Source organism: Biomphalaria glabrata, chromosome 8 (genome assembly GCF_947242115.1).
Source record: "Biomphalaria glabrata chromosome 8, xgBioGlab47.1, whole genome shotgun sequence".
Lineage (NCBI taxonomy): Eukaryota > Metazoa > Mollusca > Gastropoda > Planorbidae > Biomphalaria > Biomphalaria glabrata.
The window spans coordinates 24,136,100-24,160,973 of NC_074718.1; the positions used below are offsets into that span (position 1 = coordinate 24,136,100).

Here is a 24,874-nt window from a genome sequence, read left to right on the forward strand (position 1 = left end):
TTTCAAGGGTTGTAAAAAATGTCTTAATGAGTCAGTGTCTCACACCTATATATAGTTGGCCTATGGTCAGTTTTTTTTTTCCGAAATAATGTTGCCTACATAAATTGTAAGCGTTGTAAAAGTTTCTTCATGGAGATAGAATTGAAGATGCGGCATGTTTTCGCTCAAGTCGGCAAGGGGTTTAATTCCGGGCGGGACGCGGCGCTAAGCGTATTCTAAACTTTATCTCATAGTAAGAAGAGATTATTTTTAAAAAGCTTATATTTAGGTTTTCTTACAGAACGCACTAGTCATCTTATTTTTAAAAAGTCGAGGGCCATATTAAATCTAGTAATAAAGAAGCAGCCTTGACCAATAGTATTATTCGAGGGACATTCTAGTTAGGCCGACATATTGTACACGTACTTCTGTAATAGGCGTGATCTTTTTCAAAAATATTCTTCGTGTTAAGACGTCTCTGTCGCAAACTTTTTTTTCCAACAAAAGTCGTCCCTATAATGAACAGCAATAAAATTCGACTATAATGAGACAAAAATTCCAGAATAATCACACTAGCGAAGATGTTTTAAAATGTGTTCTTCAAAACGTTTTGACCCGTATTGTTGCATACGGGCCTCGCAAAAGCAGTCTACATTTAACAAGGTCTTATTAGAAGATATTCCTACTTAATATATTTTAATTTTTAAACATAATTTTACTAATATTCAGATAAGTTACACTGAAAAGAAAACATTTATTTCGGCGCCCCCTTTCCTTGTTAGTTGGTTTGTCGCTTACAAACAGCTAGTATAATTGAAGTTTATTGAACCAATAAAGACGTTTTATATTTTTACTTAAACTTTAAAAGAAATTTCGTATGCGAGCAGCTCAATATAGCCTAACTGTTATTACAATATTCACATATTTAACTTGAGATATAAATGTAATATTAATGAAATATACTGATATTTAAACGAAATCTAGCTCACCACAAAACAACGTCTTTACATTTTCATTTCTCAAAATTGTCTGCCGTTTCACATTTTCATTACTCTAATTTCATCATCCTCATTATACATGCATACACCAATCAATCGCTTAACCTCATCTTACCGCCGCCAGGAAACACACACACACTCTATAACACCCCCTATTTGTCAGGAAGTTACTTCCACCCCTCCCCCAATTCGAGGTACTCGCCATCCCCACACCCCTGCATTAAAAATACTGATGATCACTAATGCAAACCAGAAAAATAGTATAATATTCCTATACGGAATACTTCACAATTTTTAAACATACAACACTAAAAAGAAATGTAAATACCGTTATTTAGTAATTAAATATTACGTTTTTTAAGTAGTTCTAATATTAAATATTTATAAAAGAGATTCCGTTTTAAACTGATTTTACTATGAAAAGAAGATAATTAAATATATTTTAAACTAGAATACATATGAACTTATTGAAGATTTATATCTACACTCTATAGTCGTCCAAAAATATTCTACTTTCAACTAACAGCCATTTCAATAAAAGTGACAATATTTTAAAATTGACTTTCTACTTATTAGATCTACTGAGAGGGCGGGCTAATCGGATCAAAAGAAATATTGCAAACAGCCCGCGAAAATTCAGGGGCAGGGAGAGTCGGCAGGTAAGGAAAAACCCATGGGAATACCTCGCGCGCGCTTTAATTTTTCTTTAGTTTCCAAAATACCCCCACCCCCTTTATCTATCCCATGTTTGGATGATGGAATCATTAGAATTAAAATAAAATATTTAAGTATTTTATTATTATTATTATTAAACTAAACAAAAAAAAAAAGATGTAGAAATTGCAAAATTAGTTCGGTTAAGATAAGGAGGGTTCGTTCGGTTCGGTTCGTACCGAGCAGTTTCAAAGTTCGGGTTCGGTTCGGTTCGGTCATAAGTGGGGTTCGAGTTCGGTGTGTTCGGTTCGGGTTCGGTTCGTTTCCCATCTCTAGAATGTACGTAAGAGAGCCTTGTTACAATTACGTCTTGCTTGTTTATTTTGTTAGCGGCCCCCGAAAGGGGAATAGATGCTATTAGTTTTGTGTAGTTTGCCTGTCCGTCTGTCCCGTTAAGATCTCAGAAACTATAAGAGAAAATGAAAATTGGACATAATGATATTTTAGATCATTCAAAGTTCTGATGCAATTGCTACTTTTTTCTTTTCCGAAAGTGAACCATTCAATTTTTTAAATTATATATGCAATCAGATTTTTTTTTAAAAAATGCACCACTTTGAAATGAAAAACTTCATTGGAGGTAAGTTTTTTAAAAAGGACACAGACGTCTTAATTAGTAACTCAAACTTTATTCTTAGATTCGCGCAATAACTCAATGGATGGAATACTAATTATAATGATGTTTTTAAAAAAGAATTTTTAATTATAAGTATAAAAAAAATGAACTACTTTTATAGAGAGCAGTTTTCACATATCCTTATTATATAATAATAATATATATATTATAGATGTCTTAATAATTTGAACACAATTTTAATTAATAAGGCAATAACTTATCTTCTGACAGCTTAGGGGTGCAAATTTATTTATGATGTAAACAGAGTATCGCATTAAGAAGGGAATCGGATACGGACAGCATAGTACACCATTACCCGGTAACAAAAGGCCTACTATTCATGATCATAACATTGGTCAAGGTCTAGTAGTTATACGATAAAACGTGTAGTCACAAACTAGATCTAGATTCTAGATCAAGATTCTAGATCTAGTTCTAGATCTAGATCTAGTTCTAGATCTAGATCTAGTTCTAGATCAAAATCTAGTTCTAGATTCAAGATGAATGTATGAATATATGGAGATGCTCTGGCTGACGGGTGAAGCAATTGGAACCGGAAGTCCTGTAATCGAATCCTGGTGAAGACTCTAGGTGGACTACTTTCGGGGCCGATTTTGAGTTTGTTTTCACACAAACTGTCTTTGTAACCTTGTTTTAGTAGCTTACAAAACTCTCTTATGAATGAATATTGTTCTAACCTTGCCATGCACACCGCCATCCAAATTCTAGCAGTAGGTGCGCACTGTTAGAGACTAGACTAAAAAGGAATGTTGACTGAAATCACGTGTTCAACACTTTTACCACACAGACCAACAGATGAGTTGATATAAGCTTTGTATAAATATATTTCTCCGTTCGTCCTTGAGTTTAACACATTAACATTGGTGCTATCTAAATAAACATGCAATCTAATCATAAAAAAAAACAATTCTTTTCTTAAAACCTGGTTTCTATAACCAATTTATAAAATCTAACTAATACAATCATCACATATACTGTATTGGTGAAGTTTTGCGTATATGTAATATCATGCAAATGTTAAGTAGATACGATTAGACGTATACATATTGGGGAAAAACATGTACAGACATTTAGACGATAATACCTTAAGAGGTTTGGTTTCGTTGAGTTGTTTAATCTTGAACCAATGACAACCAAATTTTATTGAATTTATTTTCGTCCCAATATTAAACTACAAGCTACAACTGAGTCCAAACATTCTTTTTGGCGCTGAAGAGAAGTATGAGTGTTTTCAAACAAGTGACTACTCTCAATGAGTTCAGCGTAGCTTTGTATTTAGAGCTGACAAAATAATAGATAAATATAGTACAGCTTGAGTTAATGATTTCTGAGATCCAAGACACTGACCACATGACCCCGTACAGAAGTACGTATTTACCAGTCAGACTGAAATCTGGGACGATGGCGTATGCCGTAAAGTTGCAGGCGTGAGGGAGATAACATATGATGAGGAGAAACGCCAAGACGCTGATCACTTTAAACACAACCCGGTCTCTTTTCACAAATGCCGCATCCATGGCACCTCCAGAGTTTGCCACCGACTGACGCCAAAGCGATTTTCTTTGAAGCTCCACAATGATGAGACCAGTGCTGAGGATGATGACTCCCAATGGTATGATGATGCTCATTGTGTTGATGAAGCCGCCGATGAGATCAATTTTATGGTAATTTGGGCCGTAGCCGAACCCGAGAAAAGTTCTGTTCGAGACGAGATCGAACTTCCAGACAAGAAACACTGCATTCAGATAGGCATGGGGGAAGGTGATGATTACACCCAGGCAGTACAGAACCAGCATGCATACGGCAGTTCTCTTTGGAGTCAATAGAGTCTTCACTTTCAGCGGTGCAACAATGCACATACATCTTTCTAGAGTGATGAACACTGTGATCCAGCACGTTATCTTGGAGAAATAGGCCCTAGGCCATGCTGAAATAAGAATTGTACTAATAATAACAGAGAAGTATTGACATCTTTTATGGAGATTGATAAGCATGGAGACATTTAAACAGGTTTTTTTTAATTGTATACAATTTTAATAAAAAAATAACTTTTGAAAAACTGAACAATCCTCCATGGTCCGGTAAAAGTGAACCAAGATGTTGTCATGAGGACACTAGACTAAAGGTAAGGGTGGGTTTTCTGCTAATAACTGGCATGAGATTAAGCTTGTAGACCTAGTGAAAAGTAATTCTTTGCCTGTTGTAAAATCTTTATATATTTAAACCTCGTTAACTACTGTAGAGTTTAATATTTTTTTGCCAAGTTGATATCAACTCTGTGTCTGTCTGTCTAATAAAAAGGTTTGTACACGTTATTTCTACCAAACCCAATCTCGGATGAAGTTGAAATTTCGCAAAACTATATTTGTACCTGACAAAATAAGAGTCAATTAAAAAATTAACCTATTATTTAGTTTACTATTGGTAATTAATTATTTTATTTGGTATCGAACAAGGGAAAGAAATTGTACTTTTTTTGGTGGTTTAGGTTGAGTTAATCCCCTATAAACCGGTTTATCATCTGAAAATACGCATCTCTCCCTCCAAAGCAAATAGTAAAAAAAAATATTTAATAAAAAAAAAAGTTCTTGCTAATCGTATATATAGATCAGTGCGTCAGTGACTTGAAATGGACTATTCTTATTAGATCTACCCCGAGATAGTATTGCTTCTTCTTTTTTCGCGCCCGCTGACGCGCGAAGATTTAAATGTTTACTAGATTTAGATGTAACTGATCTAAATAGAGAAAAGTTCCTTTTAATGTGTCATTTTAAATGAAATCTTCAAACTGATTGGGAATTGATTGGTAGATTAATTCTTATTCATCTAAACTGTATCTATAGTCTTGAACTAGAGATATTTTATAATGTTATGCACCTATAGATATGCTTTAATAGTGTTATAAACTTGGTGGTGGCACAGAGAGGGGTAGTGGTGTGTGTGTAGTCAGACGACGCAAATCGCCCCAGGCCAGCGCTAGACGAGCGGTCAACCGTGACGAGTTACGACTGTCAGCCGAGTCGAGTGTCAACAGGACAGTTCGGGAAGGATCGCCGTCGTGAACAAGAGCTCAGGAGCGTCACGAGAGTTGTAGTCATCTGACCACCTAGAAACGTCGAGCGGCGTTCTGTCCGGTTCGAGAAGGCTAGTAGGGACCCTATATAAGAGCGGAGGCGACGCAGTCAAGACGGTTCAGAGAGCGGGTTCACGACAGGAGTTCAGAACACGGTCGACTACAGCACAGTTCAACGGTGTGGTTCTGTACGGAGCATTACAACGGTTCAGTGCGGAGTACTGTCAAGTACAGTTGAGACGAACGGCGTCTTGATCTTGGTCTGTGATCGAGTCCGACACAACGAGCCCAAGTGTGTGAAGTCAGTCCTGAACTGTTGAACCCAGTGCAAGCCCGGAACGAGACGGAGAGGCCAGTGCAAGACTTGATACGGCGGAACGGTGTTATCGGAGAGATATTTGTTATCGCAGAGCTATTTGTACTGTTCTACGTGCTGCCAATTGTACAGTATTGGCTGTTATTTATGGACATTAAACCTTTACGTTATTTTGGAGCCCTGACTTGTCAAGTTCTTTAAGTTGGTGGTGTATGGTGCAGTTTGCAGAGAGCCTGGATAGTGAGATTCGTAACAATAGTAATACTAATCTTAGAATTTACGTAAATCAAGGTGCAGGATTAATATCAAGATCTATAGATCTAAATAGAACTAGATTATTCTAGATTTGATCTAGATCTAAATTTTATTCTAGTCTAGTTTTCTAGATCTAGATGTGACAAGGAGTTTACTCATAGAACTATACTACTATATACTACTACACTTAGATCTAGATTTAGAACGAATCTAGAACAAAGTAGGCCTACATCTAATTAAAAATTTACTCTGCTGACTACGTGTTGCAGCTCAACACGGCTCTAGATATCTGTAACTAGATCTAGATCTACTCAAAATCAGCAATTTCTGCTATCTTATAAAGAAATTTAGCTATTGATATTTATGAAATCTAAAATTTAAAAAAGGGTCGAAATTGGCTGTTCTAACTTTGTATAGGTCTAGTATTTCGCATTCAACATACAGCCTACGATTCAGTAGGATTGTTAAAATACCTTTCAATAGCCCTATGCACAAATTACAAACCAATCAACTGTCTACAGATCTAGATATATTCTTGATCTAGATTTGATCATATGTAAACCACCTAATTCAGGAGAGAGTTCTTTAAAGATGATAGTGAGAAGAGCAGAAGTTTTAATAGAAGAAATATTGGTTGCTCTTAATTTCTCTCTTAGCATGATAAAGGGAATCAACTGACTTGCAGAAAGTATCTTCTGTGGCAGATCGAAAGCTACTGTTATAGTCACTAGCGACTAGCTAGATTTCATTACTTATGAAAGCCTAAATTCAAAGAATGAAATCAGGAGCATTCAAAAATTCCCCTTTTTTTAAAATGAATTTTCTGTTGCGCTTAAATGGAATATGGAATACACAAGAGCAGCGGTTCCCAAAATTTTTTGTTTTGTAGACCCTTTTGCCATATTTTCTGGATTACGGTAGACCCCCTGCTAAACTTATATTGCACCAACTCCATTTTTTAAAACTTATTTCTAACTGTAGTGATTTCAAGAATGAAAATATAATTTAAAGCTACATGAAAAGTTAGAGAGATTTTTTTAAATTGTAAAATTGAAATTTAAACCAATTAAAATAAAATTAATATATACTACTGGAATCTCCAAACACACTGGAAACGTGTGTGTGTATGTGTGGAGGGGGTTTGCAGGTTCATCTTTCATTGCTACGGGTATTTTCATTCATGGCTGTAGGAAATATAGATCATGTGAAACACAACTAATAGGACTAATTGATGATTTTTCAAAAGGTTTAGATAATAGTGAACAAATAGATGCTATCTTACTAGATTTTTCTAATGCTTTTGACAAAGTTCACCACCATAGTTTGCTTAAAAAATTAAAATATTTCGACATTAATGGTCCACTGCATCAGTGGATTAAAGATTTTCTGATAGGGAGAGAACAAACTGTAATAATAAATAGCTCTAAATCAGCACCGATAACAGTAAACTCAGGTGTACCTCAAGGATCAGTCTCTGGTCCACTACTATTTTTAATTTACATAAATGATTTACCAAATTGCATTACTTCAGGAACAAAATCAGATTATTTGCAGACAATTGCATAATATATAGAACAATAAAAACAACACAAGACACAGATATTTTACAAAGAGAATTAGATGAATTACAGAAATGGGAATCAAATTGGAGCATGTCTTTCCACACAGAAAAATGTCAGTTGTTAAGAGTAACAAAAAAACTAAAACAAATTAATTCCACTTATCTTATTCATGGCAAACCAGTAACACAGACTAAAAACGCAAAATACCTAGGTGTTATAATAAATGAAAAACTGTCATTGAATCCACATATTGATGAAACTACAAAAAAAATCAAACAAAGCATTGGGATTTATTAAAAGAAATTTCTATAAATCAAATAAGAACATAAAACTAAAATGTTATTTAACCTTGGTTAGGCCAATAATAGAATATGCATTCTCCGTTTGGGACCCCTCAACTCAAGAAAACATTAAAAAACTGGAACAGACACAAAATAGAGCAGTGAGATTCATAACAAACGAATATTCACATTTGACTAGAGTAACACCATTAGTAAAATCACTAAATTTGGAAAGCCTTCATGACAGAAGGCTCAAAAGTAAAGTAGCAATCATACATAAAACACTGCACCATAATCTTCAAATACAAAACAAAATTTAATAAAATACTCTGAAAGACACAAAGATAAAGGCACATTCCTCGTCCCATATGCTAGGACAAATTTGTACAAATACTCCTTCTTCCCTAGTGCTATTAGAGCATGGAATGGTTTGCCTGAGCTTGTGACTTGGCAGAATTTAGGTCATTGGTTAATATGCATGACTAAATGCATGACGCGTAGGACGTAATCATCTTTTTTTTTTTTTGAAGTATCGTCTGTATTATATAAGATAAGAAGAAGATATAGAAATTTATTGTTCTATAAAGTAGTCCTTCAAACATTAAATATTAATTAATTAATTTGCCTTAAGTATCATTGTCAAAGTTTTCGCAAAGAGTTTCTCGTGGATTTCTCTTTACCGTTTGGCTCAAATATTGGGTCCGCGGAACTGTTTTCAATAACAGGAAAAGGGGCGAAGGCGAGTAACTGGCGCCTAAACCACTAAGCTTTTTCGTACGCCTTGGCTTGCAGTCACTTAGCAGAAGGAAAACTAAATTCAAGTTCTGCTGCCTTGCAGCTATAGCCGAACCCTAACCCTAACCCTAACCCTAACCCAAACCCTAACCCTAACCCTAACCCCTAACCCTAACCCTAACCCTAACCCTAACCCTTAGGCAGTTTGCATCACAGAGCTACAGAACTTGCGACCCCGCTGATCCCAAACTGTATATGTCATTTGCAAAGAATTGCATAAGCAGAAGAAGCTTTTAATGTTATAAGTATATAACTCATACCACCGATGTGCCCTTGAAATGTTGTTGCTTAAAGAAATTCGTTTAATAATATCAGATGTAGGTTTTTCTTAAAATAATTAGTTTTGAAAACTACATCAACAGCTGGTAAAAATCAATGTTTTGTCAATCGTGTTATCTATAGTGTTCTCCATATTTGTCTTTAAGTAAAGAAATCTTGTAAGACGATCACAAACCACCATCTTCTCTGAATGATGTTGAAGAGGGATTTTGTGGGCCTATTCTGAACTTTATCTTCGAGAGTTTTATTTTTTTATCAGGGTGGCATCGTCTCAAATAATCATCAGCGTAATTAGTCACCTAGGCAACCGCTTGTTTGACAAGGAAGGAATGAATCCCGATTTTCAATAAATTTTAACTAATTTTTAGCGGCCTCCGAAAGGGGAAAAGACGCTATTAGTTTTGTGCGAAATGTCTGTCCGTCTGTCCATCTGTCCCGTTTAGATCTCGTAAACTAGAAAAGATATTAAAAATCCGACATCACAATATTTTAGACCATTCAAAGTTCTGATGCAACGGCTACTTTTTTTTTTCTGAAAGCGAAAAATCTAATTTTTAAAATCAGTTATGCAAGCAGTTTTTTAAAGAGAAAAAGCTAATTAGTATGCATTATGAGTTAGACCTAAATTAAAACGAATATTAATCTTGTAAGCTTCATTTTCGTAAACTTTCTCTTTAATACGAAACTAATTTTCATTTTTTTATAAGCATTCGAATAGGAGATTGAGCCTTTTCAAAACAATTATATCAATTATAAGATTTCAGTTAGGCCAGGAGAGGCGCGGTAGCTAAGCGTTAAAGCGCTTGGCTTCTGAACCGAGGGCCCCGGGTTCGAATCCTGGTGAAGACTGGGATTTTCAGCTTCGGAATCCTTAGGCGCCTCTGAGTCCACCCAGCTCCAATGGGTACCTGATATTAGTTGGGGAAAAGTAAAGGCGGTGGTCGTTGTGCTGGCTACATGACACCCTCGTTAACCGTAGGCCACAAAAACAGATGAACTTTACATCATCTGCCCTATAGACCACAAGGTCTGAAAGGGGAACTAGTTAGGCCAGGTTCACATCTAACTTTGCATTAACTTGCACCTATCCTTTGATCTGCTGTACCGTTGGGGCACTACACAAGATCTGTCAACCTTCTTTCTCCATTCTTATCTCTCATTTGTCTTTGATATAATTTCATTTGGATGTTCTTTCTGAAAATATTGAAGCCTGCCTGGGTGGACCACTTCGGGGGCCGATTTTGAGTTTGTGTTTCCACTCAAACTGTCTTTGTAATCTTGTTTTTTAAGCATTAGTCAAATGTAGACAAAATTAAGCTGTTTAAATCGGTATTGAAATTAAATACAGCAATTTTTCATTTGATTAGTGGGAACATTTAAAGGATTAACTAAAGTACAAATCATATATTCGTGCATGAAATAAGTACATTAATAGGATCTGAAAATTTAAGTCACGACCTGCTTAAAGCAAATCCATTATTGTAGACCCCCGTGGACATCTCCTAGACCCCCAATTTATTTTTTCACTTTCGTAGACCCCTTGGAAGTCTTCGTAGACCCATTGGGGTCTATATAGACCACTTTGGGAATCACTGCACCAGAGGCATTATGATCATAAAATCAACTACGGCATCATTCTACCATTTGATAGAAAAGTCTATGACAAAGACTGAATGTAAATATTTGGACAAATGTACCAAATGTCTTGCATAACTTTATGATGTGTTCACTTTAGGATTGATGCATTTCGTGTATGTTACGTGCTTGAATGAATTTTAGTCTTTCATGGGTGTATTTCTTTATATTTAGGAAAATACGCATGTGCCCTTCAAAATACACATTTCCAGGTCTGAGAATACGCATTTCCATTATTGCATGCAGGCATCTCTGGCCATAGGCCAGAAAGCTGCAATTCACGCGATAATATGGAAAAACGACTTATTAATTGTTTTATATTATGTCCAACTTATATGCATACTAAATAGATTTTTTCTCTTAAAAAAAAGTAAACATTTTTTGTGTAATGTAGTAATTAGTATAACATGTGTATTGCTAAGACCATTTGCATAAATGTGTTACAAATATGGTAAATAGTCGTCATCCCTACTATTAATAGTGAATAGTTGTAAAAGTGTATTTTTATGAAAAATAGATTTTTCGCTTTCAGAAAAGAAAAAAGTAGTCGTTGCATCAGAACTCTGAATGGTCTAAAATATTATGATGTCGAATTTTCACTATCTTTTTCTAGTTTACGAGATCTAAACGGGACGGATTGACAGACGAACAGACATTCTGCAAAAGACTAATAGCGCCTATTCTCCTTTCGGGTGCCGCTAAAAAAATATGTAACGCATTTAAATCGATCACGGTAACCTTTACATATAAACGTTCTCCCCCTCCCCTTTCCCAAGTTGTCCTGATAAGTGATAGTATCTTAGCGCATTGAGAAAACTAACAGCATGAAATGATGCTAAACAAAAACATTTGGTAAAAATATTTCTAATCGCACAGATTTATTATTGTTAGTCTTGATCTATTACAAATTTAATTACATTACTGATTCAAACCAATTGATCCAATTTCACGCAATGTAAGATTTATTATTAAATTATTATATTTTTTATTTTTCTCAAATGCAAAAGTCTATATAAGAAAATCTGTGACATTGCAATAACTTTGTAAAAAGTAACAAACAATTTTCGTCGTTTACGAAGCTGATAGCTGTTTGTAAAAGCGAATACTTTGCCTTTATTGTGGCAACAATAAAAAACAGTGATGAAGATTAGACTACTAGAGCTAGGTGTATGACATAGTGTTTACTACTTTGGTGATAGGCCTATAGCTCCAGAAGAGGCTGAACAAAATGTTCCTGAACGTCTATTTATCTATTTAACTCTTTAAAAGATTACAGGCGGGATTATTAGCTAGTGTATGTGTATCCAAGATATAGATTGTCTAGATTTCCAGACGAAATGTAATTATTAGATTATTATATTTTGAAAAATTATAAAGGTCAAACCAGAGTTTTCCTTTTGTGGCCATTTAGCTAGTAACGTTTTCCCAAAGATATAAATAAACTGTCAAATTTCTGGGAAACTCATTGTAGCCGTTTTCGAGATCCGGAGTCCACCCAGAAAGGTTTTTATGTTCTATGAAGCTTAAAAATTAGTTCAGGTCATTTTAATAAAAGCATCTCAAGATTTTCAGACTGCAATGTATTTTAAAGTTTTTTTGTATTTTAGAGTAAAAGTTTTCCAAGTCTTAAAATAATGACGACTACCTGCTGTGAAGTTCATAAACTCTGAAGGAGAGTAAGCGTAATTTACAAGTCTCACAAAGTCAGGATTCAAACCAATGCCATACCACAACGCAGAAAGGAGACCACCAATGTCAGAACATGCCAATGTGATGAAGCTGATATTGACAGAGTCCCGGAAGCCTTGGCTATGTAGAAAAGAAACAACAAGTACATTTAGTTAAATACAGCGAATGCCTGAAGTTTGACATTTTGCTTTAATCTTTGCAGGGAATATTTTAGCGACCTATCAAGTAAAATGCCCACTATTGGGAGTAGAGTTTAAAACTGTATTTGACTTTTTTTTTTTGATCGCCTGTTTATCTGAACACTTGCTATGTAATCATTCCCGTCTTGGTTAGTGAACTAATGGGGGAAAACTCATTAAATCTAATCTAAATTCCCTGAAAACATACAGAAAACATAGGCGTAATGTCTATTTGTGTAAAAAGTGTTCGTTCAGCTTCTTCCAAATGTCCTTGTTACATAACTCCCCAAAACGATTCCATTCATTTCGTCTTTTATTTTAAAGTTTATTTGTCATCAAATTTATGTCTTTCCAACCCTCTTTTTCTCACCACTTATGTTTCTCTACTGATCGCTTTCATCTTACCTGACATAGACGATAATGTTGATGATGTTGAAAGCTATACCAAAAGCTGCCACCAGCGGTCCGAGATAAACATAGTACACTAGACAGATATACTTGGCAGTGTCATAGGAGATGAGCGAGTCAAAAGTCACTCGACCAGCGGAACTGCCCGAAGTGTTCATAGTCGTCTGGAAGATCCTTGTGACGTAATGTTCTACTCAAATTGATTGATGGGGATTATTTGAAGATGTGTAATCATAGATTAAAGAATGTATGACTGTGGGCATTCAAAACAGTTTAAGTGTCATCCCTATAAAAAACAACATGCAGACAGTTCCAACAATGAAGCTTTTGAACTTATTTCATTATAAAATACATTCGTTTTTATTACTTATTTATCTGTTGCCATTAATATGGTTTTAAAATACTGTTTCGCTTATGTTTTTGTTTCCTGAGTATCGTTGTGCCAGACAGAACTCTGCACTGATGTACAGAAACTACTGACGTTACATCTTGTCTGGCTTTATAAACTTAAAATATATCTTAGTTGTTAGATTTGTTAAAGAATCCTTTTTATTAGTTTTATAACTTGACTTTTAAAGATTTCCCTTTGAACAATCTTTTGGCAGCATAATAGCAACAAACATTAAGTGGCACAGTTTTCTAGAAATAAAGTTTTTATAAGCATGCAATAAGAGGGAAGCTTTAAAGAATCGTTAATGTTTCGCTTAAAAACAGAGATTATATGTTTTGAACACGCCGTAGACGTTATGACACTTAAATGTAATTTTAAAAAATTAATATCCCAGAAGGAAGAAGAAGAAAATAATGCCAACTAATTTACTGGTATTAACATATGGTATTCTAACAAAAATTATCATCGTCATTGTTTTATTGTTAATATTTTCACAATTTCCACAAATGAGAAATAAAATTTAAAAAAACTTTATTTTGTTGTAAAGGCTTTAAATTTAACAGTTTTTTTTAGCTAATTGAAGAAGGAAGTGTGACTACCTACAACAACAAAACAAAGTGATTAGATGATCAATACTAGGCTCTGATTTGCACGATTTCTCCACAGATAAATCTCATTTAAAAGTCCTACTAGGGTGTATTGTTGAAGGATACTTAACAGAGAAACAACCAATTAAAAAGTATGACAAATCCATTATTTTGGGATGCACTATTTTATAATTATTGTTTGTTTAGTGGTACAATTAGGTATTCTTTTGTAAAGATAATTGGGTTTGAGAAATAAAAGCTATTAATCTGATGTCTACTGTAAATTAAGATAATTGATTCTCTTATTGAAATTCTGTTCCTCTTTTTCCTCTGACCCCAAAGTTAACAAAGAAACAATGGAGTGTTGATCCTTTCTCGTGTAACGTTTTGTGGAAGTTATAAACAGGTGAACAGATATACCCTAGTCAATTTGTGAGTGCAGACTAGTGTCAAGGAAATGATGAAGTCATTCATTATTGGCTCCAATTTTTACTACAAACTTATGGACATTGTTTACAGTGTGATTCTAATTAAAAAACGATTCAGTGATGAAAGACGCACGAACTTGACGAAGGAATCTTCAGAGATTTAGAAATTTTTGACAAAATACCAAGAAATGACAAGAAACAGAAATCTCTGATATCAAACTGATTGCGTCAGAGTCCGCTCTAGAGATGATTCATTACTTAAGAGCATGAATTGGCTCCTAAATCGGGAGTTTGGCTTTGACCTGCTGAGTCCATGAAATACAAGACTTTATTTAAGTTGTTTTCATAAGGACATTTGTCAAATTATGCCATGACGTAGAACAACTTTCTCCTTCAAGGTTGTCCATATGTTCTAATTTAAGAAGGATGAATAGCTACTTATTGAACATTTCGCTTTGGGAATTTTTTGTTTTAATTATTAGAAATGTAAATGCTGAAATAAAATCGTTCTCTGTACATCTTAGATCAGGATAGTGAACTTGTTTTAATGTTTAAGGTTTAAAGAAATGTCTATTGGTGTGGACAATTTGAAGAGGTCGTTTGGGAGTTACGCTCTAATAGTGATTGATAAAGCTCGTATTAAGTACTTAATTGGAATGTTTAAATATTTAGTTGTTTACTTTTTTTGAATAACTTTGAAGAGATGGACAATTCAACACCAAACATTTATGATTAAAATGAAACGAAACAAAAGGAGGTTTTACAATTAAAGTCACTATTCAACTGGCTGATCTCTGAACTCTTGAATCAAATGACTTTCATGGATTAAACTCTCTTTGAGTCTAAGTAAACAAAGGGCGTTGCCTGAGTCTTTGTTTGTGTAACAGATGACCTTGCTGTCAAGTATATTGCTTTAGCTAGAAACAGAACCCATTGTTGTAGGTCATAAAGTCACGTGACCAATGAACCAGAGATCAGACTCTTTCTATAAGGTTTAAGAAAACCGACACCCCCACCCCCCATGAAATTCAACTAAGTCATTGACAAATGATTTATTCTGAACCTATACCCAAGATTTCTTTCTTCCATCTATAAGCTAAAATAAACACAATCTAAGGATATTTTTAAAGCTATTTCTTTTTTCAACGATGACGTAGTTGTACACTAAATAACATGTACATTTAGCTAGTGCATGAACTAACTTGTGACACTTGTTCAAGAGGAACCAGATCGATGATATTCTGGCAAAACGAATGGTACAAAGTGTATCTGTGAGAATATTGATTTTATAATGACACTAACATCATTCACTGTACTAAAACAAATTACATCTAAGAATTTGGAAAAAAAAATGCGTTTCAAAAATTCGCACAGATAAACGATTTTTTGACTATTTGATTACTTAACCTATTTGGTGCAATAGTCCTAGCTTTGGATAAAAACTTCGTGACCTTGTCAGTTCGTGAGAAGAAAGACGAATCGAAATAACATATCACCAGAAACAACTGCGTTTAAATAATATCATTTAGATTTGCATTAAAACAAAAAAAAATTAAATGTAAGAAACTTTTTGCTGCACGAGGTTTAGGCGAGGAATTAATTCTCGGAATATTTGATCTTGATGTACAGGTTAAAGACTTTTTTAGTTTTAAATGTTTTATCTTGTTGGAGACTTTCATGAGATAGAGAAAATCCAAAACTAGTCAGATCTTTGGGTGTTTACTGTGTTCAAAATCCAAAACTAGTCAGATCTTTGGGTGTTTACTGTGTTCAAACTACAAAACTAGTCAGATCTTTGGGTGTTTACTGTGTTCAAAATCCAAAACTAGTCAGATCTTTGTGTGTTTACTGTGTTCAAACTACGAAGGTTTTGATAGACTAAGTAAAAGTTCCCATTTCCGACATTGCAATCTATAGGGCAGATATTGTTCAGGTCATTTGTTTCTTTGATCAACAGTTAAGGAGCAGGGTTTTCTTGTGGTCAGCACAATGACCAACTGCCTTTACTTTACTCAAGTCAAGTACCCATTAGAGTTGGGTGGACTATGGGGTGCCCTAAAATTCGCGAAACAGAGATTCGAACCCAGGACCTTTATATTCAGAAGTCAAGCGCTTAACTAATTAGCCACCTATATACACCATTCGTTTTTAAACTATATAATATTTGTATGCAGACTTAGCACTGTATAATAATTATATAAACATCAAAATGTAAGATTCTATTTACTGTGAAAATTTCCAATACTAATGAAAGATAAATTTGGTTGTACTGAAAAGTGTGTTCAATAAAAGAGGTTATTTGTTATTTTATAACAAGCCTTTTTTTTCCAAGCGTGTATTCACAAATTATTGTAAACAGTGTGTTTTTCTTTTGGTTAAAATATTTCATTCTATTGTATATTTTTTTGTTTGGGTTTATTATGATCATTTTATTTAACCCTGTTCAGAATATATTTCGGTTACTGTGACAAGTCAAAAGCTTGCTGTCAGAGTCACTCAATTTTATCACAGCATTAATTATTATTATTCTTTATTTATTTATTTTATTTCAATTATTTCCCCATCCTACCCCCAATTTCTTCACCCGCACCACCTTTTCCTCTCCAGGCTAGACTTAGTTGACCACATTGGAGATAGCTAGGCCTCGTCTTTCGACTTATCTTCCCTTGACCGGGGTAAAGATAGACACATTCTCTTTGATCGTACCGGCCGGATGTCTGACGGGCGCAGTTGACACCACCTTGTGTGGAATGCAAGTCAATACTCCCCCCCCCCCATCTCCCCATCTCTGTTTGACTGCCCCAGACTTGCTGATCTCCGTCTCGATAGGTCTGGGAAACCCAAAATTCTCGACCTGTATGGCGACATTTATGCACTACGCAAGACAGCAGGGTTTTTGTCCAGGGCTTTTGCAAGAGAAGATTTGAGCCTCTCAAGCCCTCACTCAAATGGAGTTTGATGATGATGATGATGATTTGCTAAACATCCGGATTTTTCATTTATTCGATTTATTTTTACAAATAAAGATTACTTTTTTAAAGAGTTGGGTCTTTGTGGAGACATCTTGCCACCCAATGCACCGAACTGCGCTGGGAAATCTAACTCTTTAGATTATTGTTCCGGATGGTAGTGATAAGGGAAAATGAGCTCTAGACAATGAATTGATGTGTTTTTAAATTATATGCGGAAATATGAATAAACATTATAAATCTTTTTTTTTTATTTGTGATCATAATATATTTTATTTCGAGGATCTAATCTAGATCTAGAGCTGTTGACTTTTCCACAGTGATCCGTTTTCATTTTTCATTTTTCCAATAATTTTGACATGAATAATTAAATCAAAATTTACATTATATGTGTTTCTCTATACATTTTTTTTTAAATATAGATAAATATGATAAAAAATAGATGTGTCCGATATAGTAAAATAATACATTTTTTTCAAGATCAGGTATAAATCTTGATCCTGAAGACTTTTTCGAAGTCGATAAGTTTTCATTTTTTATTTTCAAACATTAATATTAAAATATTTTTTTGTTTTAAAAAAATTACTTTGTGCTATCTAAAAAATGACATTCATTTCCCCATCAATTCTATACCAAATATTACATAACAAATAGATTATTTTCTAATAACAAACAAAAAAAGTTATATAAGTTTAATCGAAGCATTTTTCGCACTCCGAAAGGACGAAAACATTATTTCCGTTAAAATGTTGAAAAACATTCCGGGGTCAAAGAGTTAATGACGGCGTTCTGTGTATTAATGTGTTATTTTTTTTCATCTCTCTCACACACACAATATATTTATGTATGGATCATTAAAAAAAAACATGTCTTGATGTAATATATTTAGTGACCAGTCTAGTGCATCACTTGCTATGAGTTTGTTTGATTACATTGGGGGGGTAGACGGGAGAATTTTTTTGTAATATTATAAAATGATTTCAGTTATTGGCTCCAAAATGTCTCTTAATCAGCATCATCTAATTCTATTTAGTGAGAGTTTGAGAAGTTCAAATCCTCTCTTGCAAAAACCCTGGACAGAAACCCTGCGGTTTGTGCACGCATGTCACCATACAGTTCTAGAATTTGTTGTTTCCCAGACCTGTCGAGATTAGCAAAATGTCCCCCCCCCCCCAGCGAGTAGTGCACTTCAACATATAACAAAGTGTTTTTTTTATCTTTATTCCTTTATAAATAACAAGAAAATTTTAAGCTTTAAATTCATGACCATAAAATGTAAAAAATTTCTTTATGTTTCAAACAATGTAATATCTTAATGAGCAAATATTAATCTGGTAATTAGCTCTATTCTTCAAAACAAGTGAAATGTTTAAAAACAAGAAATGCTCTTTTATAGCCCAAATTGTATATATATTGTTAGTTTATACACGTTTCAGTCTATAACTGTTTAAAAAGTGACTGACAATGACGTTTCCATACCTCCAGCACAGAGCAACAAAACGAAGGTACTAAATGTTTAAACGTCTCTTTATATTTTGTACTCATGTTGTAGTAAATGAATAAACTTGTAGTCGAATTCAGAGTTTCAAACATCCAAGAAAACGACCACATGACAATGAAGAAATTGTTGTATTTACCGTACAGCTGAAAACCATCCAACCGTGACATAAGCACGCAGTTGGTCGTGTAAGGAAGATAACTCACTATCAGCACTGCCGAAAGAAGGACGATAGTTTTGCTCAGAGTTGTGTCCCTTTTGGAAAGATTCCTTGCATCCTTCACAGTACTCTTGGATGAGTTCTGTCGCCATTTTGATTTCCTTTGCAGAGCTACCGTCAACGCGATGGTGGTGACGACGATGACAATAAAAGACGTCAGGAATGTAATGGCATTGACAGACGTTGTCACAGAGTTGACGCTAAAATAATCGTCCCTGTAGCCCAGACCTAAGAAAGTCCTGTTGTGAAGGAAGTCGGTTTTCCAAAACAAAAAAAGTCCACCCAAGTACAGGACTGGGAAATTAACGATCGCTCCAGCCGCGTACAGCACTGTCAGAATGAAAATAGTTCTTTTTGGTGTTATCATAGTCCTGACATGCAGTGGCGCCACTATACAGAAACATCTCTCCAGTGAGATGTAGACAGTAATCCAGCAAGTGACTTTTGTAAAAAACACACGAGGAAAAGCTGAAACAATTAAACTATGTTAAAATAAATCTCATAATATCACAGATTTAGTACACAAAATGGAATATTTGAATCCACTCTTATATAATTCGAAAAATGTTCGCATGCTTTAAGAAATTTATATCTCTATATAAATTAGAAAATATCCAATATAAACATTGTATTTTTTAAATCCACACCTAAAAAAAGCAAATTTAACTTCATCCAGTATTCTGGTTTAGATATCCCCAATAAAATAAAGAATTCTAAAGATACATCCTCATTTTGTTCTTTCTTTAGACTTGTAGGCATATTTTTGTTCAATAATAATCGAATTTCTGTTAAATTATATATATTTTTTCTATATATTATTTTAAAATCATACTTGTATTTCTACTTTTTAATTTACATATATATATATATATATATATATGTATATATATATATTAGTTATTTTCATTTTATATCAATTATTAAAAGTTAAATACAGACAAACTTAAAGAATACAATCAAAAGAGAGTTTCCTCCTTTTGAAGGTAGTTAAAATCGTTAAGAGAAAGACCGAGAGAGACAGAGAGAGTGAGAGAGAGAGAGACGTATGTGGAGAGGCAAAGGGAAAAGGAAAGATAGCTAGCAAGAGAATTCAAGATAAAAAAATAGAGTATCCTAAAACAGACCTCCGGTTATATAAGTCACGTCCATTGAATCAAAAGAAAGGTCAGTCCTCGTAGCTAAAAGTGGACTCATGCCAATACCATACCAAATACAGCAGATCAGTCCAGCTAGGTCAGTGAATGCCAAAGTTAAAAAGCTGATGTTTACCGACTCGCTCAAGCCATGCCTGGTTTAAATGTAAAAAAAAAATGTTTAGCCCTTATTAACTGAAGTGCACTGAATGATCAAGCGTCATTTTTAAATGTGACCAAAACATTCGCCTACTATTCCCGTAAGGCTTTGCTATTACACACGGATCTCTAGGAGACTTGTATTAACTTCGTTTATTTTACAATTAGTTATTAGCCAGCCAGTAGAAATAATGGTACTAGGCTAGATATACACTTTATGCTCCAAAAGTATTCCATGTCAACTTCTAAAACAAGTTATATTAAGTATCTGTTGGGCTGTATATTTATGAAATTGTTACGTTTTGACCCAATAAAATCTTTATTAATATAGCTTTTGAAAAGGTTCCTAATACAATGTGGCTAGAGAGATTAAAATAAAGAGAGAGTGCCTTGTAAGGGGTTTGCCCACCATTCAGACAACAGCAATAGCAGGTAATTAATTTATAGTGTCATACGACTTAGCAGGGATTTAACTAACAATACTTTCATAATTGGATGGTCAATATACATTTATTTACTTATTTACATAAATATATGACAACATAACGGAGAGCATTTTAACCCCCCCCCCCTTTTTTTACACCCCAAAAAAAAAAAATATAATAAATCCTAACTACAACCATAAAACATTACGATAAAAAACTGTTCAGAATTTTTCGCCATTGTCAGACAAGGTGATTTTATTTTGTTTATTTATTCTCTTCCGTCATAGGCGATGTGGTGGCTAAGTGGTCAAGCGCTTGGCTTCTGATCCGAGGGGATCTAAGGTTAGAATTTCTAATATCGGGATTTTAGGACGTCCCTATATCCACCCAACTCTAATGCATGCGTGCCATTATGTGGGTAAAGAAAAATTGGTTGGTCTTTGTACTGGCAACATTAGATCCTGGTAAAACGTCGGATACTTTATTTTACTCTTCTGCCTTGTTACAAAATCATTTCAGAATGTCTTTGTTAGTACTGACAACCGTGGTTACATGGACGTTTGAGGGGGGGGGGAGTTAAGTGTCACAAGACGCTAGCAGTGTGCTGGCGCCTGCTTGAACTGGTCGTAGTCTAGGGTGATTCTGGAGGCCCGACTGTTGACGCTGGAACTTTGGTGGCTTTAGCCTTGTCGCGATTTTGGTGTTAGTCATTATAATTAAGATATGAAACTAAACACCGGAATACAGTTAGAAACTTTAACTTTAAACTGTAACTTTATTTACACACAACATATAATCTTCCAAATGAAACGTTATATACAGGTACATCAACTACTAAACTAAGGTCTCTAATCGCTATTAACGTTAGATTTCACTATCCGTTTCTCATACAATATTGAGAAGACAAGCAGAAGCGGGAAATATGACCGTCCGCGCTACAAGACCCACGCCAACTAACTGTCTCTTTTTCAGAGCAAAAAGAACCCTCCCACGTGGACTACACCGCAACACAGTGGTTACGTCCCCTTGCATCATCAGTGACGCATAACCTCAGTGGTTACGTCTACATGCATCATCAGTATCTGACCAGTGATGACCACTGCCCCTTTCCCCAGATTTCCCAGATCACCCCGCCCTCGTTGTAGCCTAGGTACTCTGGTCCCGTGACAACAAAATAAACATTAAAGCACAAAAAAAAATACTTATTTCCCCCTTCCAATAATAAACAAATCTAATTAAAATATATTAAAACATAAATAATGACATTAGATCTAAAATATAAATAACAGTAAACAAACTTAAACTTCCCACAATAACTAAGTCCATGGTAGTGGACTGCGGTTGTTCTGCTACACACACACAAACGGTTGTGGGCTCACAGCGGTTTGTGACATTAAGTTAGAAAACAAAATCCAGAGTTATTTTACCCTCTCTTCACTATAAAATAAAACCTAGTTGATACAATTACGCTTCACATACATTTTTTGTTCTTTTTGATGTAACTGTAAATCTTTGAACGTAGCCAGAAGGTTTTGAGTGTAAAACCCCCTAAAAGATGGTTTTCGAAAAATATCTAAAGCTAACTACGAATGAACAAATTCCATTATGGTCACATCCCCCCCCTCTCATTTAGCAATAAGAAAATCAAAGCTACAATTACTAAATGTCATGAGCGTAGCCAAAAGGGAAATTGTCGGTTTCCCTCCCATCTCCAATATCAATAAATAAAGAAAAACTGAAGTTACCACTTTCTACCACTCGCTACCACTCGCTGGGCTCCATGAATAAAGTGCACTGAATAGCAGATTTAGTTTTCGACCTACAATTTTTGTTTATAGAAAAGCAGGATAATGCACCTCAGAATTTGCTTTTTTTTTTTAGTTTTAAATACTGGAAATAATGCTTGGCGCTAGGGTGGGGGCGCTCACAGCGCCCTCACTGACCCCTAGCTGGAAAGGGCGGGGTGTCTACTGTGATAAGCCTCTGTCTTGTAGTTGTTGATGCCTGTCTTACTTCGACAGATTACTCGGGAGATGTCTGAGTTTCTTGTGCGGGTGTATTCAATGTAACCAACTGACAAGAATAAGACTTACACAATTTAACAAGATTAAGAAACTTAGTCTAAACCGTTGTATAACACAGATGATAGTCCAATACTGAAAAGGCCACAGTCGAGTCTCTGTCTATAAAACACGTTATCCCTAGGAAATCCACCAACTGACTTCATTTACATAAGTAATCTCTAACCCAACTAAGTCGTAACGTCACTAAGTCACGTTCAAAGTCCGTCAACTATGGTGAGTCTCTATACAAACTACTAATACTAACTAGGTGTCTCACTGTCTTTTTACTAACTAAAGCAAGAGTCGATTCTATGGTACACAAACAACGTCCTAAAGAATGAAGGGTGAAATTGTAATGAAGATTAATTACGTAAACACACACCTACACACACACTCACACACACACACACACACACACCTTGAAAACAATTCTGGCTATGCCCATGCGTGGTTATATTGCCATGTAAATACTAATATAATATAACGGAAGCAAATTGATTTCATGAAGGAACCAAGATATATTTGTCTAGTTCACTGATGTGAAACTTTTTATTCAATATAGTATTTAGATGACATGAATGAATATTCTCGTACAAAAAAAGGACTTACTTGTAGTAGATCCAGCTATTCACCATGTTGGTTAGAATACCAAGGACTGAAACTATGGGAGAAATGATGACGTAACAGATGAGACGTACAAGTTCCGTGACCTCGTCTGAGATATCAAGGTCATATTCATTTGTCGTCTGACTACTATTTCCAGAGTCCATACTGAACTTGTTTAGTATCTTCTATTTTTAAATCATTTTCACAAAGCGGATATCAACTCACTCTGTCTATCTGGTACAAGGCTTATATCAACTCACTCTGTCTATCTGTCTAGTAAAAAGAAATTTAACGTTATTTCTCAAACACCCAATTTCGGATTAAGCTAAAATTTTGGATACTTATATCTTTTACCTGACAAAACAAGAATCAATTTAAAAAAATTGTCCAACTAGTTAATTAACAATTGGTAATTAATTATTGTGTTGTTGTTTCGTATCGAACAAGAAAAAGAATATGTCCTTGATGTGTGGTATAAGTTGAATTAGTTCCCTTTATACTTTGCTTGAAAGTTTGAATACTATTTTTACTGCTAATCCACAACGCGTTTGACAAATTCACCAAAGGCATCTATCTCCATTCAAGATTTGGCGGCTAACTCCTAAATATTGCCAGACTAAGGGCCAAAACTAAAATCGGAACCACCCTCGTAAGAGATTTGCTATTCGCGGATGACGCAGTGGTAGTGACACACTCACAAGAGGAGCTTCAGTCACTAATGTCCCGCTTCTCTCAGGCCTGTAAAGAATATGGCTTAACTATTATCACGAAAAAAACAAATGTTATGGGACCACCTGCTACAGCACCATCCTCCATCCTTATAGACGATGATAACAAGCTGGACGCCGTAAACGAATTCTGCTATCTCGGATCCACAATTCAAGAAGAGAAGATTTTTAAAAAAGCGCATAGGGAAGGCTGCCTCGACCTTCGCTAGACTCAGACCAAGAGTTTGGGAAAACCACAAGCTAACTACGGTGACCAAAATGGAAGTCTGCAAGGCATGCGTTATGAGTACACTACTGTATGGCAGTGAATCATGGACCACCTACGCAAAGCAAGAGAGAAAACTGAACTCATTCCATTTGAGATGTCTCCATAGGATCTTGAATGTCACATGGAAAAAAAAAAGTGTGGAATACTGAGATCCTTGCACGAACAGGTATTCCCAGCATATTTACAACCCTCAGACAACGCCCCTTGCGCTGGCTTGGACATGTTCGCTGGATGGAGGACAATCGCATCCCGAAAGTCATCATCTATGGACAACTCGAGACTGGCTCAAGAAAAACTGGTCGCCCCCACCTCCGTTACATATAAGTAATAAAACGGGACCTCAAATCAGTGAACAACAATACTGACCATTGGGAAGACATAGCTCTAGACCGCACTAGATGGAGAGAGACAGTGACCAAGAAAGCTATGGACAGTGAAAGTACATGGGTCTCAGCTCAGGAAGAAAAACGTACAATACGAAAAACGAGATGAGCCATAGTCGTTCTACGACTGAAGGAGGCCAACCAAAGTTTGAAACAATTTTGAATTGATGAATTGAACAATATTAAAAAACAATACATAACTATAAAACCTCATAT

At 35.1% G+C, this 24,874-nt stretch overlaps 2 protein-coding genes across 2 annotated transcripts; both read right to left on the reverse strand.

Annotated features, from left to right (window-relative positions):
* Positions 1-3,506: 3,506 nt before the first annotated feature.
* Positions 3,507-13,031, reverse strand: LOC106062177 (uncharacterized). The gene is made up of 3 exons (XM_013220446.2): positions 12,798-13,031; positions 12,170-12,333; positions 3,507-4,255 (listed from the first exon to the last, which is right to left on the reverse strand). Exons 1-3 carry the CDS (start codon positions 12,956-12,958, stop codon positions 3,507-3,509), a joined length of 1,074 nt encoding a protein of 357 aa, XP_013075900.2. The 5' UTR covers positions 12,959-13,031.
* Positions 13,032-18,117: 5,086 nt separating this feature from the next.
* Positions 18,118-23,545, reverse strand: LOC106056655 (uncharacterized). Its single transcript, XM_013213469.2, has 3 exons — positions 23,283-23,545; positions 20,018-20,181; positions 18,118-19,361 (listed from the first exon to the last, which is right to left on the reverse strand). The coding sequence occupies exons 1-3, from the start codon at positions 23,441-23,443 to the stop codon at positions 18,613-18,615; spliced, it is 1,074 nt and encodes a 357-aa protein (XP_013068923.2). The 5' UTR covers positions 23,444-23,545; the 3' UTR covers positions 18,118-18,612.
* Between the last annotated feature and the right edge of the window lie 1,329 nt (positions 23,546-24,874).

What these genes read in the sequence shown, in the direction of transcription:
- LOC106062177 (XM_013220446.2), bottom strand. Translation starts at nt 12,958, where the DNA reads ATGAACACTTCGGGCAGTTCCGCTGGTCGAGTGACTTTTGACTCGCTC. An exon ending in AACATTATCGTCTATGTCAG is followed by an intron (nt 12,334 to 12,797) that starts GTAAGATGAAAG and finishes TTTTCTACATAG; the next exon opens with CCAAGGCTTCCGGGACTCTG. An exon ending in GTTTATGAACTTCACAGCAG is followed by an intron (nt 4,256 to 12,169) that starts GTAGTCGTCATT and finishes TTCTTATTTCAG; the next exon opens with CATGGCCTAGGGCCTATTTC.
- LOC106056655 (XM_013213469.2), bottom strand. Translation starts at nt 23,443, where the DNA reads ATGGACTCTGGAAATAGTAGTCAGACGACAAATGAATATGACCTTGAT. An exon ending in AATAGCTGGATCTACTACAA is followed by an intron (nt 20,182 to 23,282) that starts GTAAGTCCTTTT and finishes CATTTAAACCAG; the next exon opens with GCATGGCTTGAGCGAGTCGG. An exon ending in CGTGACTTATATAACCGGAG is followed by an intron (nt 19,362 to 20,017) that starts GTCTGTTTTAGG and finishes TAATTGTTTCAG; the next exon opens with CTTTTCCTCGTGTGTTTTTT.